Source organism: Astyanax mexicanus, chromosome 5 (genome assembly GCF_023375975.1).
Source record: "Astyanax mexicanus isolate ESR-SI-001 chromosome 5, AstMex3_surface, whole genome shotgun sequence".
NCBI classification, from domain to species: domain Eukaryota; kingdom Metazoa; phylum Chordata; class Actinopteri; order Characiformes; family Acestrorhamphidae; genus Astyanax; species Astyanax mexicanus.
The window spans coordinates 31,722,396-31,748,446 of record NC_064412.1 but is presented as its reverse complement, the minus strand read 5'-3'; the positions used below and the strand labels follow the sequence as shown (position 1 = coordinate 31,748,446).

The 26,051-nt window shown below is 37.0% G+C and overlaps 3 protein-coding genes across 4 annotated transcripts; all 3 read left to right on the top strand.

Moving 5' to 3' along the window:
* The first annotated feature begins 295 nt into the window (after window positions 1–295).
* fdx2 (ferredoxin 2) lies at window positions 296–6,083 on the top strand. The gene is made up of 5 exons (XM_015600743.3): window positions 296–504; window positions 2,056–2,110; window positions 2,575–2,681; window positions 3,260–3,347; window positions 3,823–6,083. Exons 1-5 carry the CDS (start codon window positions 324–326, stop codon window positions 3,977–3,979), a joined length of 588 nt encoding a protein of 195 aa, XP_015456229.2. The 5' UTR covers window positions 296–323; the 3' UTR covers window positions 3,980–6,083.
* A 1,187-nt stretch (window positions 6,084–7,270) lies between these two features.
* Window positions 7,271–15,188, top strand: zglp1 (zinc finger GATA like protein 1). Of its 2 annotated transcripts, none has more exons than XM_022675518.2 (5): window positions 7,271–7,387; window positions 9,702–10,962; window positions 12,005–12,114; window positions 13,599–13,689; window positions 14,244–15,188. In XM_022675518.2, the coding sequence occupies exons 2-5, from the start codon at window positions 9,719–9,721 to the stop codon at window positions 14,374–14,376; spliced, it is 1,578 nt and encodes a 525-aa protein (XP_022531239.1). In that variant the 5' UTR covers window positions 7,271–7,387; window positions 9,702–9,718; the 3' UTR covers window positions 14,377–15,188. The 2 variants fall into 2 exon arrangements, with proteins under 2 accessions (XP_022531239.1, XP_022531240.1); XM_022675519.2 differs by lacking the exon at window positions 7,271–7,387 and adding an exon at window positions 7,854–7,960.
* Window positions 15,189–17,142: 1,954 nt separating this feature from the next.
* LOC103032470 (forkhead box protein D1-like) lies at window positions 17,143–18,865 on the top strand. Its single transcript, XM_049479832.1, has one exon. It carries the CDS (start codon window positions 17,199–17,201, stop codon window positions 17,955–17,957), a length of 759 nt encoding a protein of 252 aa, XP_049335789.1. The 5' UTR covers window positions 17,143–17,198; the 3' UTR covers window positions 17,958–18,865.
* The last annotated feature ends 7,186 nt before the right edge of the window (window positions 18,866–26,051 follow it).

Below are 26,051 nucleotides of genomic sequence, written 5' to 3'. Positions count from 1 at the left end.
CCTTTGAGCCCTATCTAAAATGGTTTATCTTAATTCCTATTACTTTTGTACTTCATTATTGTAAGTCGCTTTGGACAAAAGCGTCTGCCAAATGCAATGTAATGTAATGCAATGTAATGTCTTAATAGTCATTCTGACCAAAAATGACAGTGAATTTAGAATAAAATAAAAATAATAAATTAATACCAAATATTAATAATGACCTTAAAATAAAAACAGAGCTGAACTTGTGTTTAATAAACCTGCACACCGACGAGAGCTACGTCACTCCTCCGTCTTCTTTTCTGATTGGCTACTGCGGACCATGTGACGACAGCAGTGTCATGGCGGCCGCCGCTGCGGTCCGTGCTCTGAGTGTGCGGCTCGGTAAAGTGGCCCCGGACTGCAGCGTCTGTCCGTTTTACCGCCTCAACATGTGCAGCGGAGCCGTGCTGGGTCCCACCAGAGGGAGACGAGCCATGGAGCTCTACTCAGCCCCCAACAGAAAGCTGCAGACCTCCATTAGTGAGTGTATCCGAGCTCCCAAAGTCAAACCGCGGGTTTTATAACATCAGAGAACTTAGGGTGTCTGAACTGAGCTCTAACTAACACGCTGATACTGAATTATTATCGTTTTTATTTGTGTTTATTCTAGTTTAGCACCTTCAATTACTGTCTGGTGTTACTGAGTTTCAGAAATATGTTACAGGTTGAGTTTGATGGCTGTTATTTACGTCTAAATTCCTAATTCAAAAGTATCCAAACGCTTCATTACCCTTCAGACAGCTTGAATAATCTTGATGATTAGACTCACATAAGTCTAAAGTCATTGTGCTGAATTCCAGGCTTGGTAGAGGGACCTAGAGGAGTTGTGGAGCATTGGAACTGCATTCTCTGGTCTGATAAAGCTCCATCCTCTAACGTTACTCTTGGAATGAGTTAGAGTTCATTCAAATTCAGTACCTGAATGCCATCAGATCCTCACAGCAAAGTTCTGTCAGAAAAGTGGAGGCTGTACCTCCAGCCACGCGAGTATTGAGGAAAAACTCCTCATTAATGACGTTGTTTTTACAAAGGTTTCAAAAGTATTTACATTTATTACTCAGGTAGAAAAGGATACTAAGGTGTAAATACTTCCGTAGAAGTTGAAGTATCAACTCAAGCTTTTTACTCAAGAAAAAAATTGGATGCACTAGGCTCCCTGTTTCAGATGTGTATATGCTAATTGAAAATGAGTGTATTCTAATACAATGCAAATACAGCACTGAAAAAAATGAGACCATTTAAAAATATGAGTTTCTTTAATTTTATCAATTTGAAAACCTCTGGGATATATTCAAGAGGAAGATGGATGATCACAAGCCATCAAACCAAGCTGAACTGCTTGAATTTTTGCACCAGAAGTGGCATAAAGTTATCCAAAAGCAGTGTGTAATACTGGTGGAGAAGAACATGCCAAGATGCAAAAAAAAAAAAAAAAAACAAAGACAGGGTTATTCCACCAAATATTGATTTCTGAACTCTTAAAACTTATTAAATATGAGCTTGTTTTCTTTGCATTATTTGAGGTCTTTTTTATTATTTCAGCCATTTCTCAATTTCTACAAATATATTTTATAAATGTCAAAAAAAAATTATTTGGAATTTTGGAGAAATGATGTGCGTAGTTTATAGAATAAAGCAACAATGTTAATTTTACTCAAACATTTTAAAATCGTCTGAAATATAATTACTCCAGTGAAGACAAATTCTAAACAAAAAAATCGACTTAAGTAAGTTAAAGGAGTATTTGTACTTTGCTACTTCCCATTTAGTTTTTTTTTTTTTTTTTTTTTAAGGAATATTTTTGGTTTTGGTTACTACTTGTAACAGGCTGTACTTGCAGGCATTACTCAGCAGCTTGGTCTTTAGTTGGTCAAGTTAAACTTGTTTTGGACTGTCAGGGAAATCTCATTACAAGAGCTTTGCTAAGAGAGCAGGAAAAGTCCAGTCCAGTGCAGTTAAGCAGATGAGTGTCTTTGTTAGACTCATTGCAGAGGTTCTCACTAAACTGTTCACTGTGGTTTATTATTTCAGATCTACGTCAGAGTGAGGAGGGCAGCTCGAACGTGGAGGACACCGATGAGGATGTGTATGTTACTTATGTTACCCTCCCTTTAACTTTATATTAGGTTTCCTATGTACATGTCCACCAGATCTATGGTTGCTGAGGAGCGAAAACCTTGTGTTTATCCAAAAATGGAAATATTAGAGGGATGGTAGAACTCTGGACTTTAAACATATAAGTGTAAAATGATTTTATTCCATTGAAAGCGTTTTTTATTGGTTAAATTAGCATGCAGTAGTGACACAGTTTAAATATTTTCCCTAAGTGAAAAACTGCAAAAATGGAGATGCAAGGTTTTTGACACTTTGATGTGCTCCCCAAACAAATAACTATTCGCATGCATCAAAATTCCCATGACATGTAATATTTAATGTTTATTCAGCATTTATTCATTTATTTTGAACAAATATTTGTATTTACTTATTTTGTTTTTTTTTTGTATTATTTACTTACCTATGTTCTTTTCTACCCCACGTCTCTTGTTGTAGTGTTAACGTGGTGTTCATTGATCGGTCTGGACAGAAGATTCCGGTAAAGGGTAAAGTTGGAGACAATGTCTTGTATCTTGCGCAAAGACAAGGCATTGAACTTGAAGGTAAGTTCTTGTTTATACCGGTCTTAAACTGGAGATTGTTACATAATAACATATGTGTGCTCGGGAATAGAATTGCATTGAACCTTCCAAAGACAATACACTTAATGTTTAAGGGTCCTGAGAAATCCTAGACATAACTTGCCAACTGTTTCACAGATTTTACAAAGTGTGTTTTTTTTTTCCTGTTTTGTTGTAAATTACACCTGTTTTTGCCAAAAGTATAGTGATGTGAGTCAATGTTTCTGTAGGACCCTGGCATCCGAGAATCAGAACATTTTTAACATACGTAATTGATCTGTGATCAGTTTTGCATGTGAACTATTCATAATTATTCATACTCTATTCCAAACCATAATATTGTGTAACCTTAGTATATTAACATACCATCAGACATGCTGTATTGTAGGATCCTGCTCTTAGTGGCAGCCAGTAAAGCATAGAAGACCTTTTAATGTTATTGTCCATATCTGTCCCTACTGAAAGTATTACCTACTTTGTGTGCAGCATTTGGTGTTGTGTAATTAGTATTATTATTAACTAATCAGGATTATTAACTTGTTAATTTGCTTTGTTTTCAGGGGCCTGTGAGGCATCCTTGGCCTGCTCTACGTGTCATGTTTATGTACATGAGGAGTATTTTGATAAACTACCAGACCCTGAAGAAAGGTAACAATTCTAAAGTCCTAAAGACAGCTAAGAAGAACCAAATCAACCATTTGAGACAACACATATTAGACAATATAATTTATTTATGGAGGGAAATGATTTAATATTATATGTTTTGTGAGGGGCAGGTACACTAACCTAACTGACCTAACCTTGTACTTAAAGATTAGGTTAGTTGGTTTACCTTTAGTTAGTTTAGTTAATCGTTAGTCCTTACCACTAGTTTAGACCCCCCCACACTTCCACACTTTGGGGGAGAACACTTGCTACATAAATGGCTATAAATTAAATCCCTATATATATTGATTACCTAATTATTCTACCTAATTCTACCTAATTATAATTGGTGTGTCAGGTGTGATTTAGGATATTTTAGATGGTTTGTGAATACCCCCCCAGAACTGGTACTGTTATGTCTACTGTTGGCCTACATACGTTATAGACATGTATTCATAACTTCTCTTAAACCCTAAAGGGAGGATGACATGTTGGACATGGCCCCCATGCTGCAGGAGAACTCACGCCTGGGTTGCCAGATCATTTTGACCCCAGAGCTGGATGGCATGGAGCTTACTCTCCCCAAGGTCACACGAAACTTCTATGTGGATGGTCATGTGCCCAAACCACACTGATATGGATGGATTGACAAAAGAGGGCAATGGACAGGGGTGAAGGTGAATGTGGGAGGAGTCTTTTCACTAGAAGACTGAGAGTCTCCCTTTTATAAAGGTGTGAAGAGCGCTGTGGAGAACCTGCACTAAAGTCTCGATCTGATTTAGTATTTTTTCCCTCCACGAGTGCGTTAAAAGAGTCCATACTCATAGGGTAGTGTCTCCTCAATGAGCACTATCTGATTTTAAATGAAAAGTACACTTGACCTAATTTCCAGCGATGTGTGGTCAGGAATACTCTCTAGTATCTACTGATGAAAGGCTCTGAAGGTCTAATGCTTTACAGGAAGTAGACTATGTGATGTCTTTTGCTCAGCTGGAATGTGGGGACTTAACTGGGAAGTTCTAGAGTCAGAGTTCCATTCTAGAATTGTAAACGCTTTGGTCTAGAGCCCTACAGTTCCAGACGTGTCAGCCTTTGTGAAGGAGACATTCCATGTTACGCACAGCGGTCAGACGCACAATTCTGTTTCAGGACAATCATTCATATGTGTAAAGGTAAACTAGAGGCTGTGTAAGATAAATTAACCATTGCACACCCATTTAGATTTTGAATGTTTCATTTCATGTAAGCACACACAGTATGTATGAGTTTCAACATATATTCAGATCATTTTTTCTAGATGTTTAAAGAAAGCAGAACGAAAGTATTGTTTGGTGTCATTATTTGCTTATGGGTATCGTTGTTCTGATGTCTGGGGGTTCTAATGTTTTATCTACATTTCTACACTATTCAAAACTAATGGTCTGTTATTAAGAAACTTAATGGCTTGGATTTCTTTAGAGTGCTGCTGATGAGAACGAGAGCATTGTGATGTTTACAACCAGATAAAGCCGTTTTATTTGATATTTAAAATGGCCAATGATCCTAAATCAGGGATGTGAAACCAAGGGCCACAGTTCACTGGCAACAATAGAAAACTGAATACTGATCTCCAACCCCCCAAATTGTATACCTACTGTCAGAATAATTACATAAACTAAAAAAAAAAATAGTTGGCATAGTTGTAAGGTAAATAAGGTAAACTCACCTTATTGAAAACACTGCTAATAACCTGTGGGAAGATAAGATGTGTTTGGAGCAGGGAAACTGGCAACCTGCTGAAATTCCCAGGTTACGTTTAGACTGCAGGCAAATCAGATTTGTTTCTTAATCGGATTTTAGGAGATGACTGTTCACAATATTATTTCCAAATGATCATCAGACCTGTATATCTGGACACCACAAACAGATCTGCGTGGGTTGCTGTCATATTGAAGTCAGAGTAACTAACCTTTGGTGATCTTCTAGGACCCCGATATTTGTCACTTTAAATTTGATGAGGTAATTGATTATTGCAATTGTGACACATCGGTCACACATTTGTACAAATCTTTTGTAGTCACATTTCACACCACCTCCAATTATTTCTGGCAGTTCACACTATCAAATCAGTCAGGACACAGTCTAGAAATGCCACGAATTGGATTTGGGCCGGCAGTTAGAACACAGCCTTCATTCTCCAACCCTGTTATAGAATGAAAAATCTCTTCAGATGTTTGGCTTCATTCACCACCACTGTAAATATTGCTGTCAGCTTCGCAAGAACAGAGGATCTCACACCAAACCACTGTGAACCATTTTAAAGAACAGGTGGAATTCCCTTGTAAGTATAGTCCTAGACTTAAAAGAGATTTCCATAAAGCTTTGGAACTATTAGGAAAATGTTCTCAGTTCTCAGGTGATGCATACATGGCCGTGGATCAGAGCAGGTTCCTATTGTCAGGTTATAAAACTTTGGTCAGTATTATAAGAGAGCGTTTATGTTTATGCAAATGTGTATCTATTGGCATGCACTGCAGATATTTCACTTATTTGATTTAGTGCATAAACCACATAAAAATACTCTGCACTTCATTGTTTATGTGCCCACCCCTGAATGAACTAACCTGATACATAGCCTTCACTTCTGCTGTACTGTATACGTCTATATACACGCACATCTGTGAAAGCAGACAAAGCTGTAAACCTGTCTTAACCTGAATCTGTACATGGTGTTGAATAAAGTGTAGTCTCTCCCTTTAACCTGGTGCTCTCACTTCTTCACCCAAACAAACTACAGGACAGCAGGCCTTACCAGGAAGAATGTGAATGTGAATGATTTGACAGACTATTGGTTAATAAATCAGAGCAATTGAACCCAGAAGAGCTCATACAGCACTCTGTACTGATTTTCATCATTCTAAATGCATGACAGGCAAAGGTGCCAAAAGTATTTATTTTCATTACTCATGTAGAAGTATGGAGTCTAGGGTTTAAAATACTTTTGTAAACGTTGAAGTATCAACTCAAGCTTTTTATTCAAGTAAAAGTACTGGTTTCAAAACTATGTAAAGTACGCAAGTAAAAGTAATGTAAGTGGAAAAAATGCCATTAAGGACAATAAATTAAGCTGCTCTATGGGAGCGTAAAAATGTTGCATGTGTCTTCAACAGAAATCGATGCATTTTAGGGTTTCCTACAGTGTATATTTATTAAATGAATACATGCAAAGGGGTATCAAGTCTGTGTTAGGAGAGATAAGCTGCTACTAATCAAGTTAAGCACGGAAGTATCTTCACATTTCACAGCAAAATGGATTTTATGATTGGTTCAGAGATTTTTAAAAAAGATAATTAAAAAAAATTGTCTTTGCTTGCATGGTGGGGAACAAAATTTGGGAATGGCAACTTCCCCTCAGCCTCTCTCAAAACTGGCCCTGGGTATGCACTAGGCTCTCAGTTTCAGCTGCATATGTGCCCATTGAAAAACAACACATTTTAGTACATTGCAAATATAATAAATAAGCTTAGTTGGGATATTTTGATTCTCTGACATTGATTTTTCTTCATACAAGGCTACATACATCTGCTATGCTCTTGCTGGACATGGACTTGGGTGACGTGACATATGCAGGTGTGATAAATTGTGTATAAATCCTTAGGGTGTTAAAATGGTATGTTTATAAGGCTCATCCAACCACAGTAAAATTTATTCTATCCAGACAGAGACATTTATGAAATAAGAGTAACAAGGCTACTTTTTTTAAATGTAAGTAGTAGAAAGATCCGATAATTGTGTGAAAATGTAAGGAGTAAAAGTAAAAAGTCGTTTATGGATTAAGAGCAGTAGTATAAGGTAGTGGTACACTATGGAGGCAGCTTATATTTCTAGGGATTTTTGGAAAGTAAGTGCCTACTAAAGGTCCAAACCAGAAACCAGCTACACCTGGCATCATGTAGTCACCTGACCTCCCAGCATCACGTGACCTGGTACGTCCTTAAATGTTAAAAGTAATCAAAAAGGCCTTTCTTAAGTTTTTGACAATTCCTTAAGGCTGGGTTCACGAGGTGAGTTGAATAAAGCTTGTTTCTCATTATTGCACATTTAATTATTATTAAAAATGATGATCAGATGAGTTATATTTTGGATAAAAGTAGTTACTGGGTTTGTGTGCCACTTACTGCAGTATAGTATGTAAAATATGAATGTGAGGAAGATTAATATATTTTTCCCACTGCTGTTAATATCTGGAAACGTTTTAAATATGTATCTCTTTTTACTAATACATTAAACCAACTGACCGTTCAGTGGGTTTTTTTTTTTTTTTTTTAGAAAAGAAAATTAAGCTTTTGGAAAAAACAAAAGTGTGAAAATTATAGTTTACAGGTTAATACCGTTATATGCTTGATCACGGTGTTACTAAATACAACGTAAAAACAACTTTTAATCTGGATATTTTTGCATTTTATTTTTGTTAAATTAATTGAATTCAAATATGAAAGGGTTAATCAACAGCTGGTGAAGGTGCGCGCGCAGCCTGAGGCTGGGTGATCTCGAGCCGGTTAAAAGAGCGTCATTTTTACTTCAGAGAAATGTTTTATTATAATTTTTGAAGGAACGCCGTCTGAGTGACTAATGTCGTAAGTAATGAGCTACAAAACGATGCCAAATCTCCACAGTATTTGTGTAACATTTGCTCTATTGGTGTGCGGAAAGTTTGTAGTCTGCTCTCAGCCGTTTGTGTCAGGTTTTGTATCGTTTTTCCCAATTAAATATGGATGTATATGTGGATACAAACTCGCATACATCTTGTCAGAACTTTTATTGAAGCAGAACGTTATCAGATAAAGAGAACTTTGCCTAAATTTTGGTTTGGTTAAGAATGCAGTGCATCTGAAATCTGTCTTTTTTTTATATAATTACAAAAAGATTACATGAGCCCAATTTTCCAAAAGCATCTTAGCATTAAAGGAGAAATCCAGTGTGAAATGTATTTGGGATGTAGTGAAACGTGAAAACGAGTATGAACTTTTGTCGAATAATAGACCACCTCCATTTACTTCCAGCATTCCGAAATACAGCGATTTTAGCCAAAGCTCCCAATAGGCTTACAGTGCTAGTGGTAGGGGCATAGCTTTGCCGTGCAAAGAAATATCTATTTTTACGCCATTTAACAAGCTCAAAGTAGCTCCACACTTTATTGATAGAATTCTGAGGGCCCTGACATTTATAATGAGGCACTGAGAAATTTGAAAGCACACAGGTAGTTTATTAAAAAGCACTGTTTATACAAACAGTACCTTGAGGTAGTTCTCAGTGCCACGTTTCGAATCTGAGGGCCCTCAGAATTCTATGCTATGCCCCTATCACTAGAATTGTAAGCCTGTTGGGAGCATCAGCTGAAAGTGCTGTGTTTTGGACTTTTTAGGCAAACGGAGGTGACCTATTTAAAAAAAATTGGTACTTGTTTTTGTTTCACTTACCCAAAGTCCATTTCACCCCGGCGTTCTCCTTTAAGAACCTTAACATGGAGACAGCGTGAAGCTCGCTTGACCATCTAGAATCATCTTGGTGCTAAGAACCTTTTGTGAAATCCAGCCCTGTCAATCAATACATTTTACTCAATATAATGTGCCTTTTGCATTGCAACATAGTTGTTTAAATTTCATATAAACAATGTGTAACTGTAAATTTTTTTTAAGATTTTCTCTGAATAAACACATTATTATAAATATAGAGGAATTGTTATCTTCCCTTCCATGTGTATAAGAATAGACCTGACACTATTTCAACCCAGATTTAAAGAAAAATAAATAGTCAAAACTTTTTATTTACTTTTTCTTAAGCACTTTAAATGCACTTTGTTCTAAAAGCACACTGTCCCTTGTTTTTAAGTGGAAAAAACATTTGTTTGAGTAATATTTAGCTATAATTAATTCGTGTATGTCACTGAATGATAAAAGTAATATTGGGACATGTAGCATTTTCACAATCTTATGGATTCCTATTTTTCCCAAAAAATAACCCTGTCATCGTAAGAAAACCCTGCCCCTATAAGAAAGTAACCTTTATCACCAGTGACATCAAACCTTTACAATTACATGTTCATCAGTTAACAATGTTCATTCATTCATGAATTTACTCATTTATTCATTGGCTACTAATTCACTTAATATTTATCATATTGTCTTCATACTTTTAATATTTTAACTAATCCGTGCAGCTTGGCATGGCAGGGTGGATGCATGCATGAGAGAAAATAAAAATCGATTAAGCTGGGAAAATATGATTTCTTACTTCAGTGTTTGATATGTTCTACCCCATTATTTATAATGATGATCTTGGATGGCTATGGTACTAAAGTTATACTGTCTTGTCCAGTAAACAGGCAAAGAACCATGAGTTCTGGAGTTGGCACTCCAGAAGACCTCAAGCAAAGTCCTCAGAGTGCTGCAGAGGACCCGGACTTACAAGACGTTTCTGGAACTGAATCTTCCATCTTGTATCTTCTCCAGGAGGCCACAAAGCTTGCTACACATTCAAACCAGTACAGTAAAATGGCAACTGAGGAACTTGTTACCCACTCCAAAGGGGATATTGCATCTTCAACTTTTTTTTCAAATCAAAACACTCTAAAAGCAGTATCAGAAACACAGCCTAGCTTAACAGGGTCCTTCTCCCTGCTAAATAATGTTCAGACCAGCAGTCCATGGGAGGTGATGAGTCTAATAAACCTTCAGTGTGAGAGGCTGCTGCATTGTAGACAAACACCTGAAGAAGATGGAGATTCTTATACATCAAGTGCAACAGATGAGGCTGAATGCACAGATGTCATGGAATGCGCTTCGTTTGGTTCAACTGACCCAACTGAGCCCCACAAATGTGAACTGAGCTCCACAGTGACCTCTAGACAAATCACAGCTGAGCATGATGCCAAGTCTGATCTCTTTAGCTCTGAGCCACATGTAATAGATGGCACCATTTCAAATTCGACTGTAGATGAACTTAATGAGGGGGCAAAAATGAGTGCCATTGAGGATCTTGCAGAGCTTATATCTAAAAACACAGCAGATATCTTTAGCAATGTTGGCGTAGTAAGTGAAGAAAGCAGTACGTATTGTCCTATAGTTGAAACATCTATGGACACTAGCCATCAGCCTCTATTACAGTTTCCTTTGAACACCCAAGAAGGAGAAACATCTTGTGCTACATCCATGTCAGAGACTACACAAAGCTCAAGCCCTGAGATAAGCTCTGTTGACTTCACATCTTCTCTGGTTGATGAAAAAGATGACAACTCCAGTATGTGTTTCTCTTTCAGTTCTTGTGAAAATTCAGAGCTTCAGAGTTTACCACAGCCACACCAACAAGATAGTGCTGGCGTCCTTATATATAGAACTGATTTGAACAATAATCTGGAGGAGAATAAGGATGACAGTCTCCTGGAGCTGGAGGTGGACCAGGCCACACCTTCTGCTCCACACAGTGGAGACAATTGTAGGAGAACACCCAGAAAGCAGGCACACCCTGAGCGCAGCCCTGATCTCCAGAACCCGGAGCTCCAAGGGGTGACCTTCAGCATGCACACAGAGCTGGACAGAAGCACTGACCAGTGTCGGCTACTTATCACCTCCAACTACAGGCAAGCAATGCTTCCTTTTCACAATAAATTTCTAAGGCAGTGGTAAGTTTTAGGAGAAATTTGGTGTAAAATGGACTTGGTTGTAGTGAAACATAATAATGAGTACAAACTTTTGTTGAAGTGCATGCCCCATTCGCCCCAGAATTGCAAAATACAGCATTTTTAACCGATGCTCCAAACAAGCTTATAGCATTTTCACATCGCCAGCAGTATGACGCATTGATTTTCTGTCTGTTCGACGTTGGTGTATTGTGGTTGTGATGTGGCTGATGATATTAGGTGAGTTTATGAAAATATGTCAGGTCTGCGACCAGTGTTTTGGTGTGTGGTGTAGCTACAGCATCTGTAGACATGTGTCTGTCATGTGAAGTGCTCCTTTGCAATGCTAGCGATAGGGGCATTGCACACAGTAGCCTGAGGTAGTTCTCTGGGTCTCACCATCTTAAATTGAATCATGATAATTCAACTGGCAGATTTCTGCTAGATTTTGAAACTATGAGCTATGAAATTTGGTCAAGTTCATTCAAAGGCGAATCAGTCTGGTCTGGATTTTGATTAGCTAAGGATCCCCACCATACCTCATCTCTAACTGTAATCCCAAAAGTACCTGATGGAACACATTCATCTCAGAAAACACAGTTTCACTGCTCAATGTTGGGGGGGCCTTTATATCCCTCTAGCCCACGCCTGGTATTAAACATGGTGTAACTAGGTTCAGGTTTATCTGCTGCAGAGTTTAATTTATTGGCAGTACCTCTCTACCTGTCTCAGCAATGGGTTAAACTATAGCTGAATGCATTCCTTAGAAGGGGTATCAACAAACATTTGGACATGTTCCTTTATACACTGGGTTCAGATTGAGAGTAAATTTCAGGGGGATGTTCTGTGTATGGTGTTTTTGGTGCTCTAAGTGACCTGATCTGAAGCATTGCAGTTCAGTGGTTTTCCAATGTTTTGAGAATGTCAGTACATTTCAAATGTTATTGTATCTGTACTAGAAATGCCTGTGCCAGTGTTTACTTTTTGCTCTTGCTGTATGTAGTGAGGTGTGCAGGCGAAGCAGGAGAATCAGACGCAGCAGGTCCAGATCACTGCAGAGCTTCCAATGCACCAGCAGCTCAGAAGAAGAGAGTGACCCAGCCAGCCTGTCCAGTGAGTACCACCCACCACCAGCTGGTGGAGCGCTCCCCTTAACTTATCACACCAAGCAAGCAAACAAGCTGAACAGTCAAGTCAGTATACCCCTGTCACAAACAGGTGTACCCCCAACATTTTTTAAAGTTAATTTATTTCAGTAATTTAGTTTAAAAAGTAAAGCTCATATTATATTCTTATGATATATTCTAATGATATATTCTATATTATCTGTATTATATGATTCATTACACACAGAGTTATACATTTCAATTGTTTTTCTTTTCAATGTTGATGATTGTGGCTTACTGCTAAAGAAAACCCAAAGGCAGTATCTCAGAAAATTTGAATAGTATATATGACCAATGGTACATTTGGCAGTGTGCCAGTTCATACTGGAAATTGAAATCCCCATCTCTATAAAACCTGTCAGCAGAGGGACACAAAGCACTGACTTTGGTCTTGATATAACACTGTGTGGACCAACAACAGCAAGTGACGTTGCTCCCCAAACCATCAGTAAATTTTGTATTTCATTTAGGAATCAAGGTCCCAGAGTCCTGAGAAAGAGTGAGAGGCATACAGTCCAAGCTGCTTGAGGTCTAGTGTGAAGTTTCCACAATCAGTGATTGTTGGAAAAGCCATGTCATCTGCTAATGTTGGTCCACTTGGGCATTTCTTGCTTTGGTAAATCATGGCTTAATGGTTCACCACATTTAGAATAAAGATTACATTTACTGTAGTAACTCATAATATGATCAGGATGTATCAGATATTAAGGAAACATGACAAATTTAAGCACTGGTACTTCAGCCATTATTTATTTAGTTTGAACTGTGCTTTACGTCATGGTAATCTGTTTTTGGGGTTTAGCCACCAAATCTGCCAACCGCCATTTCCCCAGTACAATTTTTCTGTAGCAATTTCATGGACTCTCTCATTTTTTTACTAATTTGTTTCTTTAAATCAGTTCAGGTGATGATGGAATTTAACTTATCTGCACACTGGCTGGGGGGCTAAATTTTGTTCCTCAGTCTCACAGAACAAATTTAATTAAATTTCATTTCATTAAATTTGACATTTAATTTGTTTCAAAATGTACTGCTGACCTCCCAAACTCTAAAATAAATAATAGTGCTACAAAAGTTTTTTTGTATTTGGTTACATATAGAGCCATTTAAAAAAAAAAAAAAAAAGTATGTGTAAAGAACCTTTTCGTAAATCTTTATTAATTTAAACTAGTTTTTAAACTAGTTTTGTGCCTTTGTTCCAAAATTATTCACAATATAATTAAAATAAAAAAGAACACTTTTTTTTTAAGAGTGCACTAAAAATCCATCCACATTCATAGATCATGTTTTTTTCCAGCAATTCCTCTGCTTAAATTCATGTTTGTTTGGTTTTTTTTTGTTGTTTTTTTTGTTTTGTTACCACTGCAGAAGAAAAAAAATCTGAATATCATTAATGTGTACATTCTGCTTTCTTTCATTCTTGTGCTTCAGAGAAGATCTGTGCATCATGCTGCACAAGGAAGACTCCTTTATGGCGTGATGCAGAGGATGGGACTCCACTCTGCAATGCTTGTGGGATTAGGTCAGGATTTGAGATTCACCAGGGACCTATAGTGGAAAGGGAATTTAGTGGATGTGCAGCAAATTTGTAACAAAAAAATCACTGTGTTTAATTGCTGTTGTTTAAGAATCTACCTTTACTAATGCATTTTGTCTGTGTGTAAAACTATGATTATAAATGTTGTGCATGCTAAATTTCTTTAAATATCATGATATGATCTTTTTATCATGTCACCCAGCCCTATGTATGCATAAGACAAAGAGATGCATGAAATCTGACCTGACTGTTCAGTTTTCTGTTGCATGGCCACAAATTGGTTAATGTCCAATCTAAGGCCACATATAAATGGGACAAATCTAAAAGAAAAATGTGTGATGTCACATCAGCCTGGTAATCTTAATGAAGCATTTGCAGTATGATTTCATTTCTGCTTGACTTTAGCTGTAGATACCGTATAGTAGGTTTGCTATAATAGGTTCACACTTTTTTTTTTGTTTTGTGTTTTTTTTTTTAATTCATTAGCGTTTTATCCAAATACATTTTTCTTACTGTAAATCTTTTTTTTTGTATGGCAGGTATAAGAAATACCGTGTGCGCTGTCAGCAGTGTTGGAATATTCCCAAAAAGGAAGCCAACTCTAACTCCAAATGTCTGAAGTGTGGAGATCTGCTCCAGCTTGCTGCTCAAAACAAACGGGCTGGCTGGTAAGAACTGGTTATTGCTAAAGAGTTTGTTTGCAGAATTCTGTCTCTTTCTCCATGAGGATCTTTTGTATTGGGGATCCTGGAACTGTAGCAAGGTTATGGAGTCACATTGGGTCTTCCTTCTAATCATTAAGTTGTTGTCCGTTGCTTCTCCAATGCACTTATTGGACAACAGTGTGTGATGATCAGATCTAGTCATTTTCTCCATTTAATGCTTTCTTTCTGTGATTTACAAGAGATGTTGACAGTTGATTAGTGGCTGGAATGGATCTAGGAATGTAAACGTGAATTAGACTGGTCTCATAAAGCTTCTAATAAATTAACGATACCTAAAAGTATGTTTATTATTCTATGTATATACACAGAATGTTGTTATACATTGTTTTTTTGTGACACGATGTGAATCTGGCTGTTCTTTACCTTTTGTCCAAATGTCATGATGAATGGACCAATAGAATTGCTTGGGGAAAATAGTTTTCCATTTACATCCATTTAGCGTTAAAAAAAATATTTATGGCATATTTCTCATCAAAACGCTTTGTAGTATGCTGGCTGTATTGGTGTGACTGAATTTGCACTTTCTTTAGACTGTATTTGATGTGATGTATAAAGTCAATTTAGGCCTTAGGAGTGTATCATCTGTTCTTGTGGACAAGTGTTTCTTTCTTTTGTTCTTTATTAATTTATTTATTCTTTTTCTTTGTCTTTTGGCCTTTTCCTGTGATCAGTCTTGGTGTGATCAGTTATATTGATATATTTATTTCCAAAATGATTCTGTAAGTTTGGTTAAGAATTAAATTGTACTGTTTAAAACTATCGTAGTTGGACCTTCTGTGCTTACCTACCTGTAAGAATGACTGGAACAAGCTATGATGAGATTTTTTTTTTTTTAGAGTAGGTTGTTTATTAGGTAAGCCTGCACTGCATTTACAGTGATGTTCAATAGGCTCGAATATAAAATGGGCAATACTTGCATGTGATGAAATAAATTACATTTTTATTTACTATAAAATAACATTAATTCAAAACAAAAAATCTCTAAACATGAGTATTTTGTAAACAGTAACTTTTGTTAATAATTTACCAAAATAAATAAAGTAATAAGTCATGTAACAAAAAATCTACAACAGTATTAAAGTGCAGAATATTTACTGCATGGATATTTACTGCAAGTATAAACAATTATACAAAAAAGAAACAATAAACAAACATGACCATTAAAAATTAACAACAAAAGCACCGTTTTGGTACTGCAGAAATATTAGTTATTCTAAATTGACTATTGAAACATTATGGGTCAGTTTCCCAGACAGGGATAAAGCCTATTGGTAGATTTTTTTTCCCTTCTATATGCTGTGTGTTTCCTATCTGGGAAGTTGTCCCTATTTTTTAAAGTGTTGTGTAACTTTAAAGTTATTTTTAAGTATAGAAAGACACATTATGTGAAAGCAATGAATGCCACGTTAAAGAATAGAGATGTTTAATTGCAAACGAGCTTGAAATCGGTAAAGAACCTCTACATTATGTGAAAATTATTTAGAACTTGAAATGGTTCCTTACACTCTTATTTATAATGTACTACAGGCGTTTTTTCCCTATGAAATCAGAAGTTGTGGTTCTGTGATGTTTTCGCAGAGTGTGAGACGGGCAGTGTGGCGTGGCGCACGCGCGGTGCATGTATTTTTAGTATTTACTGTGTAAGGAGATGTAAGGTGAGAAACACACTGCGCTCCTGTGTCTTTTAACTTCAAGGGGACGATAAAAAGCACGTCATGACGTCAGCGCTCTGACGGACAGGACGGGTTTCCCCTCTCAAGGAGGTCTGCTGTAAATAAACTGCTGCAGGCCTTCACTCAGCGCTGCGCCTCTGCTCCTGCAGCCTCTCTCTGATGGGAAATACCGCGGGATAAAACGGGGCTTTTTAGAGTGAATGAACACAGCGCGCGACGGGCGGGACCGTTCTTTACACTAAGTTTATTTTGATGATGTTAAGAATCAACAAAACGGAGACGTTCCATCCCGCGCGCACATCGCCACCGTGACGCAGCAAGAGCTTCAGAGCGCACGAGGGATGAGCAACAAAGTAGCGGAGGCGTTCCACTGCGCGCGCTCTTGCGCCTACAACTCTAGAACACGGACATTCCCTTCCATTTTGGCGTGAAGGGGATGTAGGGTCACACAAGATTTCCACTGGATTTCACGAGGAATTCCACAAAGTTTCCATCAAATTCCATAAAGTTTTAAGTGTCTACTTGATTCCACAACTTTTCACTGGATTCCACAAGGTTCTACTGGATTCTACGAGGTTTCCTCTGGATTCCAAGTTGAATTTTAAAGGGTTCCATATAGTTCTTCAAAGTACCATCAAAGTCTATAAAGTTTAAAGTTTCTACAGGATTTTGTTTCCACTGGATTCCACAAGGTCTTCTCAGGGTTCCACGAGGTTTCAACTGGATTCTACAAGGTTCCACTGGATTTCACAAATATTCTCACCAGATTCCAAGTTTCGCAAGGACCCTTTTGTTTTCACAAGATTCCATAGGGCTCAATAAGCTTTTAACAGAATTCAAAAAGGTTCCACTGGATTCCACAAAGATTCTACAAAGATCTCTACAAAGTTCTGCTGGATTCTACAAGGTTTTACTGAATCCCACTACGATTCTACACGGTTTATGCATCGAATTCCACATGGTTCCACAAGGTCCCTTTTGATTCCACAGGGTTTCACAGGTTCCCCTGGATTCTGCAAGATTTCCTCAAGGTTTCTGAAAGGATACACGCGAGCCTTTTCTCACGCTGAAGATTTACCGGCTCTCCAGTGGCTTCATGCACGAGCCCGACATTGACGTGGTGGGACTGGCCGCTCGAGATGAGCCTCCGCCGCCCGCGAGCAGCGCCGGCAGCGCGCACAGCTCCCCTCGAGAGGAGGATGAGCAGGACGGAGACGCGAGCGCGCCCCGTTGCGGCGCGTCCCCGGCCAAGCCGCCGTACTCGTACATCGCGCTCATCACCATGGCCATCCTGCAGAGCCCCGAGAAGCGACTCACGCTCAGCGAGATCTGCGCCTTCATCAGCCGCCGATTCTCCTACTACCGCGAGAAGTTCCCCGCGTGGCAGAACTCCATCCGACACAACCTGTCGCTCAACGACTGCTTCGTGAAGATGCCGCGCGAACCGGGAAACCCGGGCAAGGGCAGCTACTGGACTTTGGACCCGCAGTCCGCGGACATGTTCGAGCAGGGCAGCTTCCTGCGCCGCCGCAAGCGCTTCAAACGCCATCACCAGCACGAGCTTCAGCTCGAGCTCCACCACCACCAGCGCCTCGCACCGCACCAGCTCCGCGCGCTCCCGCGGCTCCCGCCCGTCGGCCTGTGGCCCGCGCTCTCCACACTGCTCACAGGGACTAAAGGCCTCCATCATCACCATCCTCATCCTCTCAGCCTTCCTCCTCCTCCTCACGCCGCTTCGCTCGGTTTAGCCTCCCCGCTGCCCTTCATCCCTCCTCTTCCTCCCAGCTTTTACACTCTGCAGCAGGACTACAGCAAACTGCACGCGCTGCACTGCTCCGCGCTCACCAACCTGTAAACCAGAGCAACCACCTGAACTCATCACCTGGAGAATACTGACTGTTATATAAAAAGGCTTAAATATTATAAGTGTTTAAAGTGGGTCTGAACAACAAATTAAACTTTAATTAAACTGATATTGATAAAACTTAACAACTTTAAATTAATTTTAAATTAACTTTTTTATTTTATTTATCCTTTCTGTTAAACAAACTGTTAACCACACTAAAGTACAGGTTAAAACATTTCAACCCTTTATAATACTGGTACACTTTACAATTAACGATACTTATGACAATAATAAACATTTTTTAAATGGTAATGTAAGGTCACAACTAATTATTAATTGACACTAAATTCAGATATTATTAACCACTGCTAAATTATTGTTTAAGAATGTAAAAATTAATAAATTGAGAAATTAGTTGTAATGGTTGTCAGGCCCTCTTAGTTGTCAGTTGAGACACTATGTGTTAAGTACTGTTAGTTAATGTAACTTCATTGTAAAGTTTTATCAAACATCTTTTGTTCAAATGTTTCTGACTTTAAATAAAGCATCTCATGAATAATTCAGATTTTATACAATTTAGTGCAAATTGTGCTCCATAATCAAACCAACCAAAACATCTTATAGCCTCAATGCCAGAAAAAAAGACTTTTTTATATAAACAAAGCAGGTCTGTGAGCGCGAAGAACTCTTTAAAAACTAGAAGTTTGGAGGAAATAATTTAAATTCATCTGTTTAAATTAATATCAATTTTAGGGATTGCTAACTTTAAACTAAATCTATTTTCTTTCCAATTTTAAATATAACAAAAACAAATATAAAAACATGAATTACTTATAGGTAGGCAAATAATTTTATTGGCTTTCCTAACCAAAAATGCATGTTAAATGCAATGTTATTGTTTTTGTTGTTGTTGTTTTTAGAAAGAATTTCAAGTCAAATCAAAATTACATTTTCCTCAAAGCTTTTTTCACTTTAAATGAAGCAGCTAATGAACAATTCAGTCTTTTTCCAGTTTAGTGTAAACTGGTATGGTATGGTCAGGTATAGTGTGTCTTCATTTTTTTGACTGACTTGAAAACAACTGCATCCCCCATCAAACTGTGCCAGACCATACTGTTGGTCAATACTGAGTGCAGTTTTTGCATTTAGGAAAAAAATTCATACGAAGCAAAGTTATTTTAAACATTTGTAAAAGTCTTTTAAAGGGTTCTTCCTGATTTTAAACGTGTCTTTGTGGAAGCACAAGAGATTCTTCTTTTGCATCGCTCAAAGTACTCTTTTTGGGAGTTTTATTTTCACAAAAAATAGTGGTCAGATTTACACAATTTCTTGGGATTTAATCTAAATTCAATCCAAATCAAGAAATTCATAGCTTTTTCGTTGGCTTCCAGAGTTGCAGTGGAAACCTGCTGCTAATTACATCAACATGGGCAGCGAACGATTAGAAACTTCTTGTTTTTGATCTTAATTTTTGACTTTTTGAATGAGTCATATGCAAACCTTTGTGCACCCCATGTAAATGGTGTAGTTTAAGCAAAGGACAACCATTCTGCTCATTTTAGGACTAATACATTTTAAAAGAGATGTATTGATGAAGACACAGAGTGTGTGCGCGCTAAAACAACACAATAGTTTTAAATTAGACAGTTTATTTGTCATCTGTTTTTATTTTAATACAAACTAACAGATTTTGGCTAATAAACTAATTAGGAAAATTCCTAACTAATTAGGAAAATTTTGTAACAGTAATTGTGTAATTATGCTTTAGAAGTAAAAAGTGCCTTCGTAGAAGATTTTTTTTTCCATTGTCAAAAACACAATTTAAGCAAGGGTCCACAAACTCTTTTATAAGAGTGTACATCTCTTACCTTAGAAACTCTCTGAAAATATTAAATAATGCAAATCATTTAATCAGATCAGATCAGATGTCTGGTTTAGCGATGGGGATTTTTTTATATTTGAACACCAAGTGTATTTCACACAAAACTGCAAGTATCTGCTTTTCTAAAGGAAAATAATCCCTCCTTTAGAGCCATGAAGTTAGAAAAAAACGCACAATAATATTGCATGCTTACATAAAATATATGAACAAACTACAAGATAATATGCATTTATATTGTTAAGGGATGATAATTCCTTTTCTATTTACACTTAAAACAGCCAAGCTCTTCTTTTTCAGTTTATACAGACCAAATTGCCTGTTTACACTGTATAAAAAACTGAATTCAGAAAAAATCCGTCAGGGAATAAGTGTAAAACCCTTTAAAAGATGTGTAAAGTCCCTTACAGCACTTTCTTGGCCATTTTAACTCCCTAAATGAGACATACTGAACATCCTGAGTACATCACAAGATGTATCACATATGTTTCAGTAAAATGAACATTGTTGTTTTATTCTATAAACTACGGAGAACATTTTATTTGCAGAAAATGAGAAATGGCTAAAATAACAAAAAAGATGCAGAGCTTTCAAACCACAATAATGTAAAGATAACATTCATAAAGTTTTAAGAGTTCAGAAATCAATATTTGGTGGAATAACCCTGGCACAGTTTTTATACACCTTGGCATGTTCTCCTCCACCAGTCTTACACACTGCTTTTGGATAACTTTATGCCACTCCTGGTGCCAGAAATTCAATCGGATCTTGGCTCTTATGGGTCAAGTATCTCTGCTTCATTCAGGTTAACCCTATGGCTGAATGGCTGAATGGTGTGAACAGACACGGTAATGAATGTCGATCTGGCTGAAATTTTGCGTATTTATAACTTTAGGTGATGCTGCCAAGACTAATCATTATTAAGTCCAATTCATTTCAAGTTCTTTTGACTTTTATTATAAGAGTAAATGTTCTTGGGCTTTATTTTCAGACACCTTTTATAAATAAGGGGAAATATGCAATATGGATTAGGTGGTGGGAGATCTTGGCTCTCATGAGAATTTGTGGATGCGGATGTTGCCAGCGAACTGCTGTTGTGTAAAGGAGTGGTTTACAGTTTTAGGTTATTTAAGTCTTATGAAGGTACTTTCGGGTTGGGCTTTACAGTTTATAAGTCCGTGCCTTATTACTTTCTCCTGTGCACTTAGATTGGGGTTCTTTTTTGTTTAATACACACATTTTTGCATGCATACACACGCAAACATACACAGATCTAATACATATAAAAGCAAGTGTGCATACATATAACAGCATTGCCCACTGATCTAAACTTGACATGTTTTTGATTTTCATTTTTCATACATAAAAAACAATGTGTGCGTCGGGAATTCACAGCCAAAGAAATGCGTGTGTATGTGTGTGTGTTCTCTCACACACTTTGCCTTGTACTAGACCAAATGAGGAACACATGCGCACACACACACAACAGCACAACCCTCCCAACCAGCCCAGGCTCTTATCAGACACATATGGGTCACCGGGCCTGAAGCACAATGACATTGTATCTAATGTATGTACAGTATATATGTATGTAAGACTGGAACGTAGATTTTGGTGTGGTTCCGCTTCACTCTCATGGCTTGCTCTTCCCGAACTTCACACAGCCACCGCAGAGCTAAGCAGGCCACTTCAAACATGCCAAGGCCTACAGCCACCCGAAGGAGAGGACAGTATGTTCACTGGTTTGGTGCTTGGGCTGTGTTTGGATTGAGGAGCAGAGTGTGTTATTTGTAGCTGCGGAAGAGGCCGGACATATCGGATGTATCACCAGATGACGAATGTTTTTTGGAGGATTTTTTTTCTCAGTTTCTTTTATGAAAATAAACAGTTGGCTGAGGTGCCTGGCCTCACATTTGTTTCTGAATGGACTTGTAGAGAAAGAGAGCTCACTTGTTCTCTTATTACAGTTTTTATTTTTTAGCAGATAAAGTTGTTTTAAGTATTTATTGTATTGTCACTTTTGTAAACTGTAACTGTCATTGTTAACTGTTTTATACAAACTAATTATCAGGCACTCAGGCACTCAAAATGCTCATTGTCTGGACAACTTTGGTTGGAAATTAAAATGGCATAGCCGTCAAAGACCAGCAAAAAAGAAAAAATTAGATGACAGATGTTCAATTTTGGTTATTTATCTTCCTGACTAAAATGCTGAATCAAAGTGTTGCAGAATTAATTTCAGAATTTTCAGAGTTGTCAACTAACAAAGCATGCATATGTTACGTTACAGTATTTAAAACGGATATCAGAAGCAAAGGAAATTCAGTCCTGATATTTAGCCATTTATTTGAACTAAGCTCTACTCCAGGAGGACATTTTTGTACGTGGCTGCAGTCTTGTTTACAAATATTTTATATATATATATATATATATATTATTGACCAGGTGACTCTGCTGAACATTTTTTTTTTTTTTTTTTTTTTTATAATTTTATTTCTAATTTTTTCCCCAATTTACACAGCCAATTACCCAACCCACTCATTAGGACTCCCCCTATCACTAGTAATACCTTAACACACCAGGAGGGTGAAGACTAACACATGCTTCCTCCGATACATGCGAAGCCAGCCACCGCTTCTTTTCGAGCTGCTGCTGATGCAGCATTGCTGAGTAGCCAGCGTGGTTGGAAGAAAGCACAGCGGCTCGGCTCCGGTACATCAGCTCACAGACGCCCTGTGCTGCAGACATCACCATAGGAGTGATGTGGGGAGAGAGCGCAAATATTTGCAAAAACTTACGACTAGCACAAAAGTTTGAGTTTTATGTTTTTTTTTTTTCCAAATATGGCATGAGTCTTTAATGCACAATACTTGCCAGAACAAGATGGTGAATAGTTTTTACTCTAGGTTCTATGTTTCACGAGATATTAGCCAAAAGGCAAAATGCTTGTCTATAGCACCACCATCAGGCCCACTACTTTCCTTTTACTTGCATGCAGAATTTCACAACTCCTCTTTCTACGCTCCAAGTTTAATCTCCGCGTGGCTTACATTTTGGGCTCCACAATCATTTTCACTTTCACAGGAAAAGAATAATAATAAGTTAGAGCAAAAACTAGGTTCCCACTTAAAAAATGAAGGGGAAAAAAGTGGCTTTGATAAGGCCATACTAAATGTTAATATTTTACAGCAAGAAGAAAACATTAAATTGTTGGTTACTTAACTTCACAACATTTAACCATCAAAATATAATGGCATTAGACCATTGTCCTCACATTAAATTTTGGTCCTCTGGCATTAAAACCCAATATTCTACCTGATATCAACACCTGTAGACGTTGGTGTGCACCTGACATGTTCATGTTCAACTGTTTTCCTTGGTATAAAGATCAGAATTTCTAATCTTTTGTTAAAAGCACAGTGACAAGTCTCAGTCACTGCAGGATAGTTAAAGCTCTCTGTCTGTCCTGACTGGCTGTTTTTTCCAGCATGTGTTGCCCCAGAGCTGCTCTGATCATGTTTAACAAGTTCTCTGTCCTGTTCTTCATTTATCTCTTCCTCTTTTGTTTGTTCTGCCACATCTGTGAACGCTCGCCGCTGACCAGCTCTGCACCAACGCTGCCACACAGCTCTGAGCTGACGGAAAAACTTCAGAAACAGTTCAGTTACTGGAGATGAAGAGCCTCACTTTGAGTTCTTTGTGTTTCTATTGAATTATGATTCTATAGGAACCGAATCAGTGCACCATGAATTATCCACTGTTAAAACTTTTTCAGTTTTACTGAATTCTTTTTCACATTACAATACACAAAAGGATTGACCTCAGCGATTTAATGATTTGATTTATATACAGTTCTTTAGAAAATTATTTACTGATAATTATTATTATTATTATGACATTTATATTTGTAATGAATAAAACACAAAATAATAAACAAATCATCACTCTCCAATGAAAAACAAGTATCTCCAAAACAGAAAGTTTACAAGAGAGAGATAAAACCTTCTTACCTTTCAATAGAAGTCAATGAAAGAGTTTATTTCAGGCAAATTTGGATAGAGAATTTCTATTATTCTATTCATATTTTATAGGACAGGTTGAGTGTTGAATTCAAGTGGTACACACAAAAAATGGAGATTCTTGTTTTTTATTGAACAGCAACAAAATGTGTTTTCCCCCAATTAAGTTAAATTCAACCAAAAAAACAGTAATTGTATATAAAAAGGTACAGAAAAGTGCAGGAATAAATATAAATAATTTATAAAGTGATTGTGTACTACATAACACAGTATCAAATATAATCCTTTCAACTTAAATTCTTTCTTGTCCAAGACACTTATGGAGTACACAATTATGACTGGAGGAAATACATACAATTAATTTTGGCCAAAAATTAAGAACAAATATTAATGTTACTACAATCAGTCAAATTTATTTTAACATTCCAAGATGAATGTAGTTGTATCAGGAATGTTGGGACGAGTGGATCAGCTGTAACTCTCTAAACCGGTATGAATTATAGTGGGTTTAATAGTGTTGCACAGTTTTGCTCGAGCTGTGGGACTGATGTAATAGTGTGTGAGTTTCTGCTGGAAAACTGAGCTGACAAGTCTAACATGTGCTGCTGCTGCTTTACTCAGAGTATTCTCAACACGCAACTCTATTTCCATATAAATTCTATCACACAAAACCTACCTATCTCCACTTGTGCAGCTTTTTACTCTAATCTTTCACATTGTGTCAAAATTTCATAATGAGTAAACAAAAAAAATGCCTCAAAATGAATTTAAATGTGTTTTTTTTGTACCTGCATTTCAGTATATGTTACTAAAACATAACTTAAAATGATTCAGGTTCATTTTTTTAAAGCCACAATTATCATGCTTTTGTTTCCCTCAAATATGTTCAATATAGACAATAAATAGTAAACGTTTGTTACAACATGCAGTAGTGTGTTGGATGTGTAAACATTTTTGTTTAATTAGAATTACAAGTAATTTGGTAATATAGTACACTGTATCAAAGTCCTTTCCATGTACTTTGGAGGAGTTTATGTTGATTGATTCTTCATAGCATCGCTGTCCAATGAAAAACAAGCACCTCCAATTTTTAGTTTACTTTAGAATTTAAACATACAAACTGTCCCTTACATTTTTGAATAGTCCAATAGAATTTATCCTAAATGACCTGAAATAAACTCTTTTTACATTGATTTCCATTGAAAGTTAAGATGTTTTTTCTCTCCTCTGTAAAGCGGATATTTTGGAGATGTTTTTTATTAAACAATGATGATACAATGCATTCTCTACCATTATAAGTACTTATATGAAATAGATTTCATATGAATTAAATATAATTGTAAGTAATGACATGTTTTATACATGTAAGAACTTATAAGTATATATTATTTAGTATATTCAGTACCAGTCAAAAGTTTGGACACACTTCTTCTCATTAAATGTGTTTTCTTTCTTTTTAGGATTTTTTGCATTGTAAATTTAATATTGAAGATATTAAAGCCATACAGGAACTATGTGCCATGTGGAATTATTTGGTAATCAAAAAGTGTTAAACCAACCAGAATTTGTTTTATACTTTAGATTCAGATTTAGATTTAGCTTTGTAGACAGATCTGCACACTCTTGGTATTTTAATCTCAGGGTCTTCATGAGGTAGAATCACCTGGAATAGTTCCTAAAGGAGTTCCTGGAGGTGCTGAACAAAAGGAGATTTTTCCACATAATTATGTTTCCACATAATTCCATATGTATTCCTTAACGTTTTTATGTATTTAATATGAATCTACAATTTATAAAATAAATTTGATAAATAAAAACATTAAAAATGTGTGTCCAAACTATGACTGGTACTTCATAAGTATGTAACACAAATATTTGACATTTTACAGAACTGTAAGATAATATCAGACAAATACGTTTAATCTTTTAGTTTTTTTTCTATTAATTTTTACACACACACACAGAGTCATGTAGGCTTCATTTCAGTAAGTAATTCTTCAGTCTTGGCCACTGCTGACGTACACAGCCTGGGCCCTTCAGCTTTTGTTTTTTCTGGCAGCGTTTTGTCTTCTATATTTGAGGCTTATTTAATTATAACTTGTGCTCTCTCTCTCTCTCTCTCTCTCTCTCTCTCTCTCTGTCTGTCTCTTACTACCTCTCTCTCGTCCACTGGCATTATTCCCACAGGGCCCATTAAAATCCATC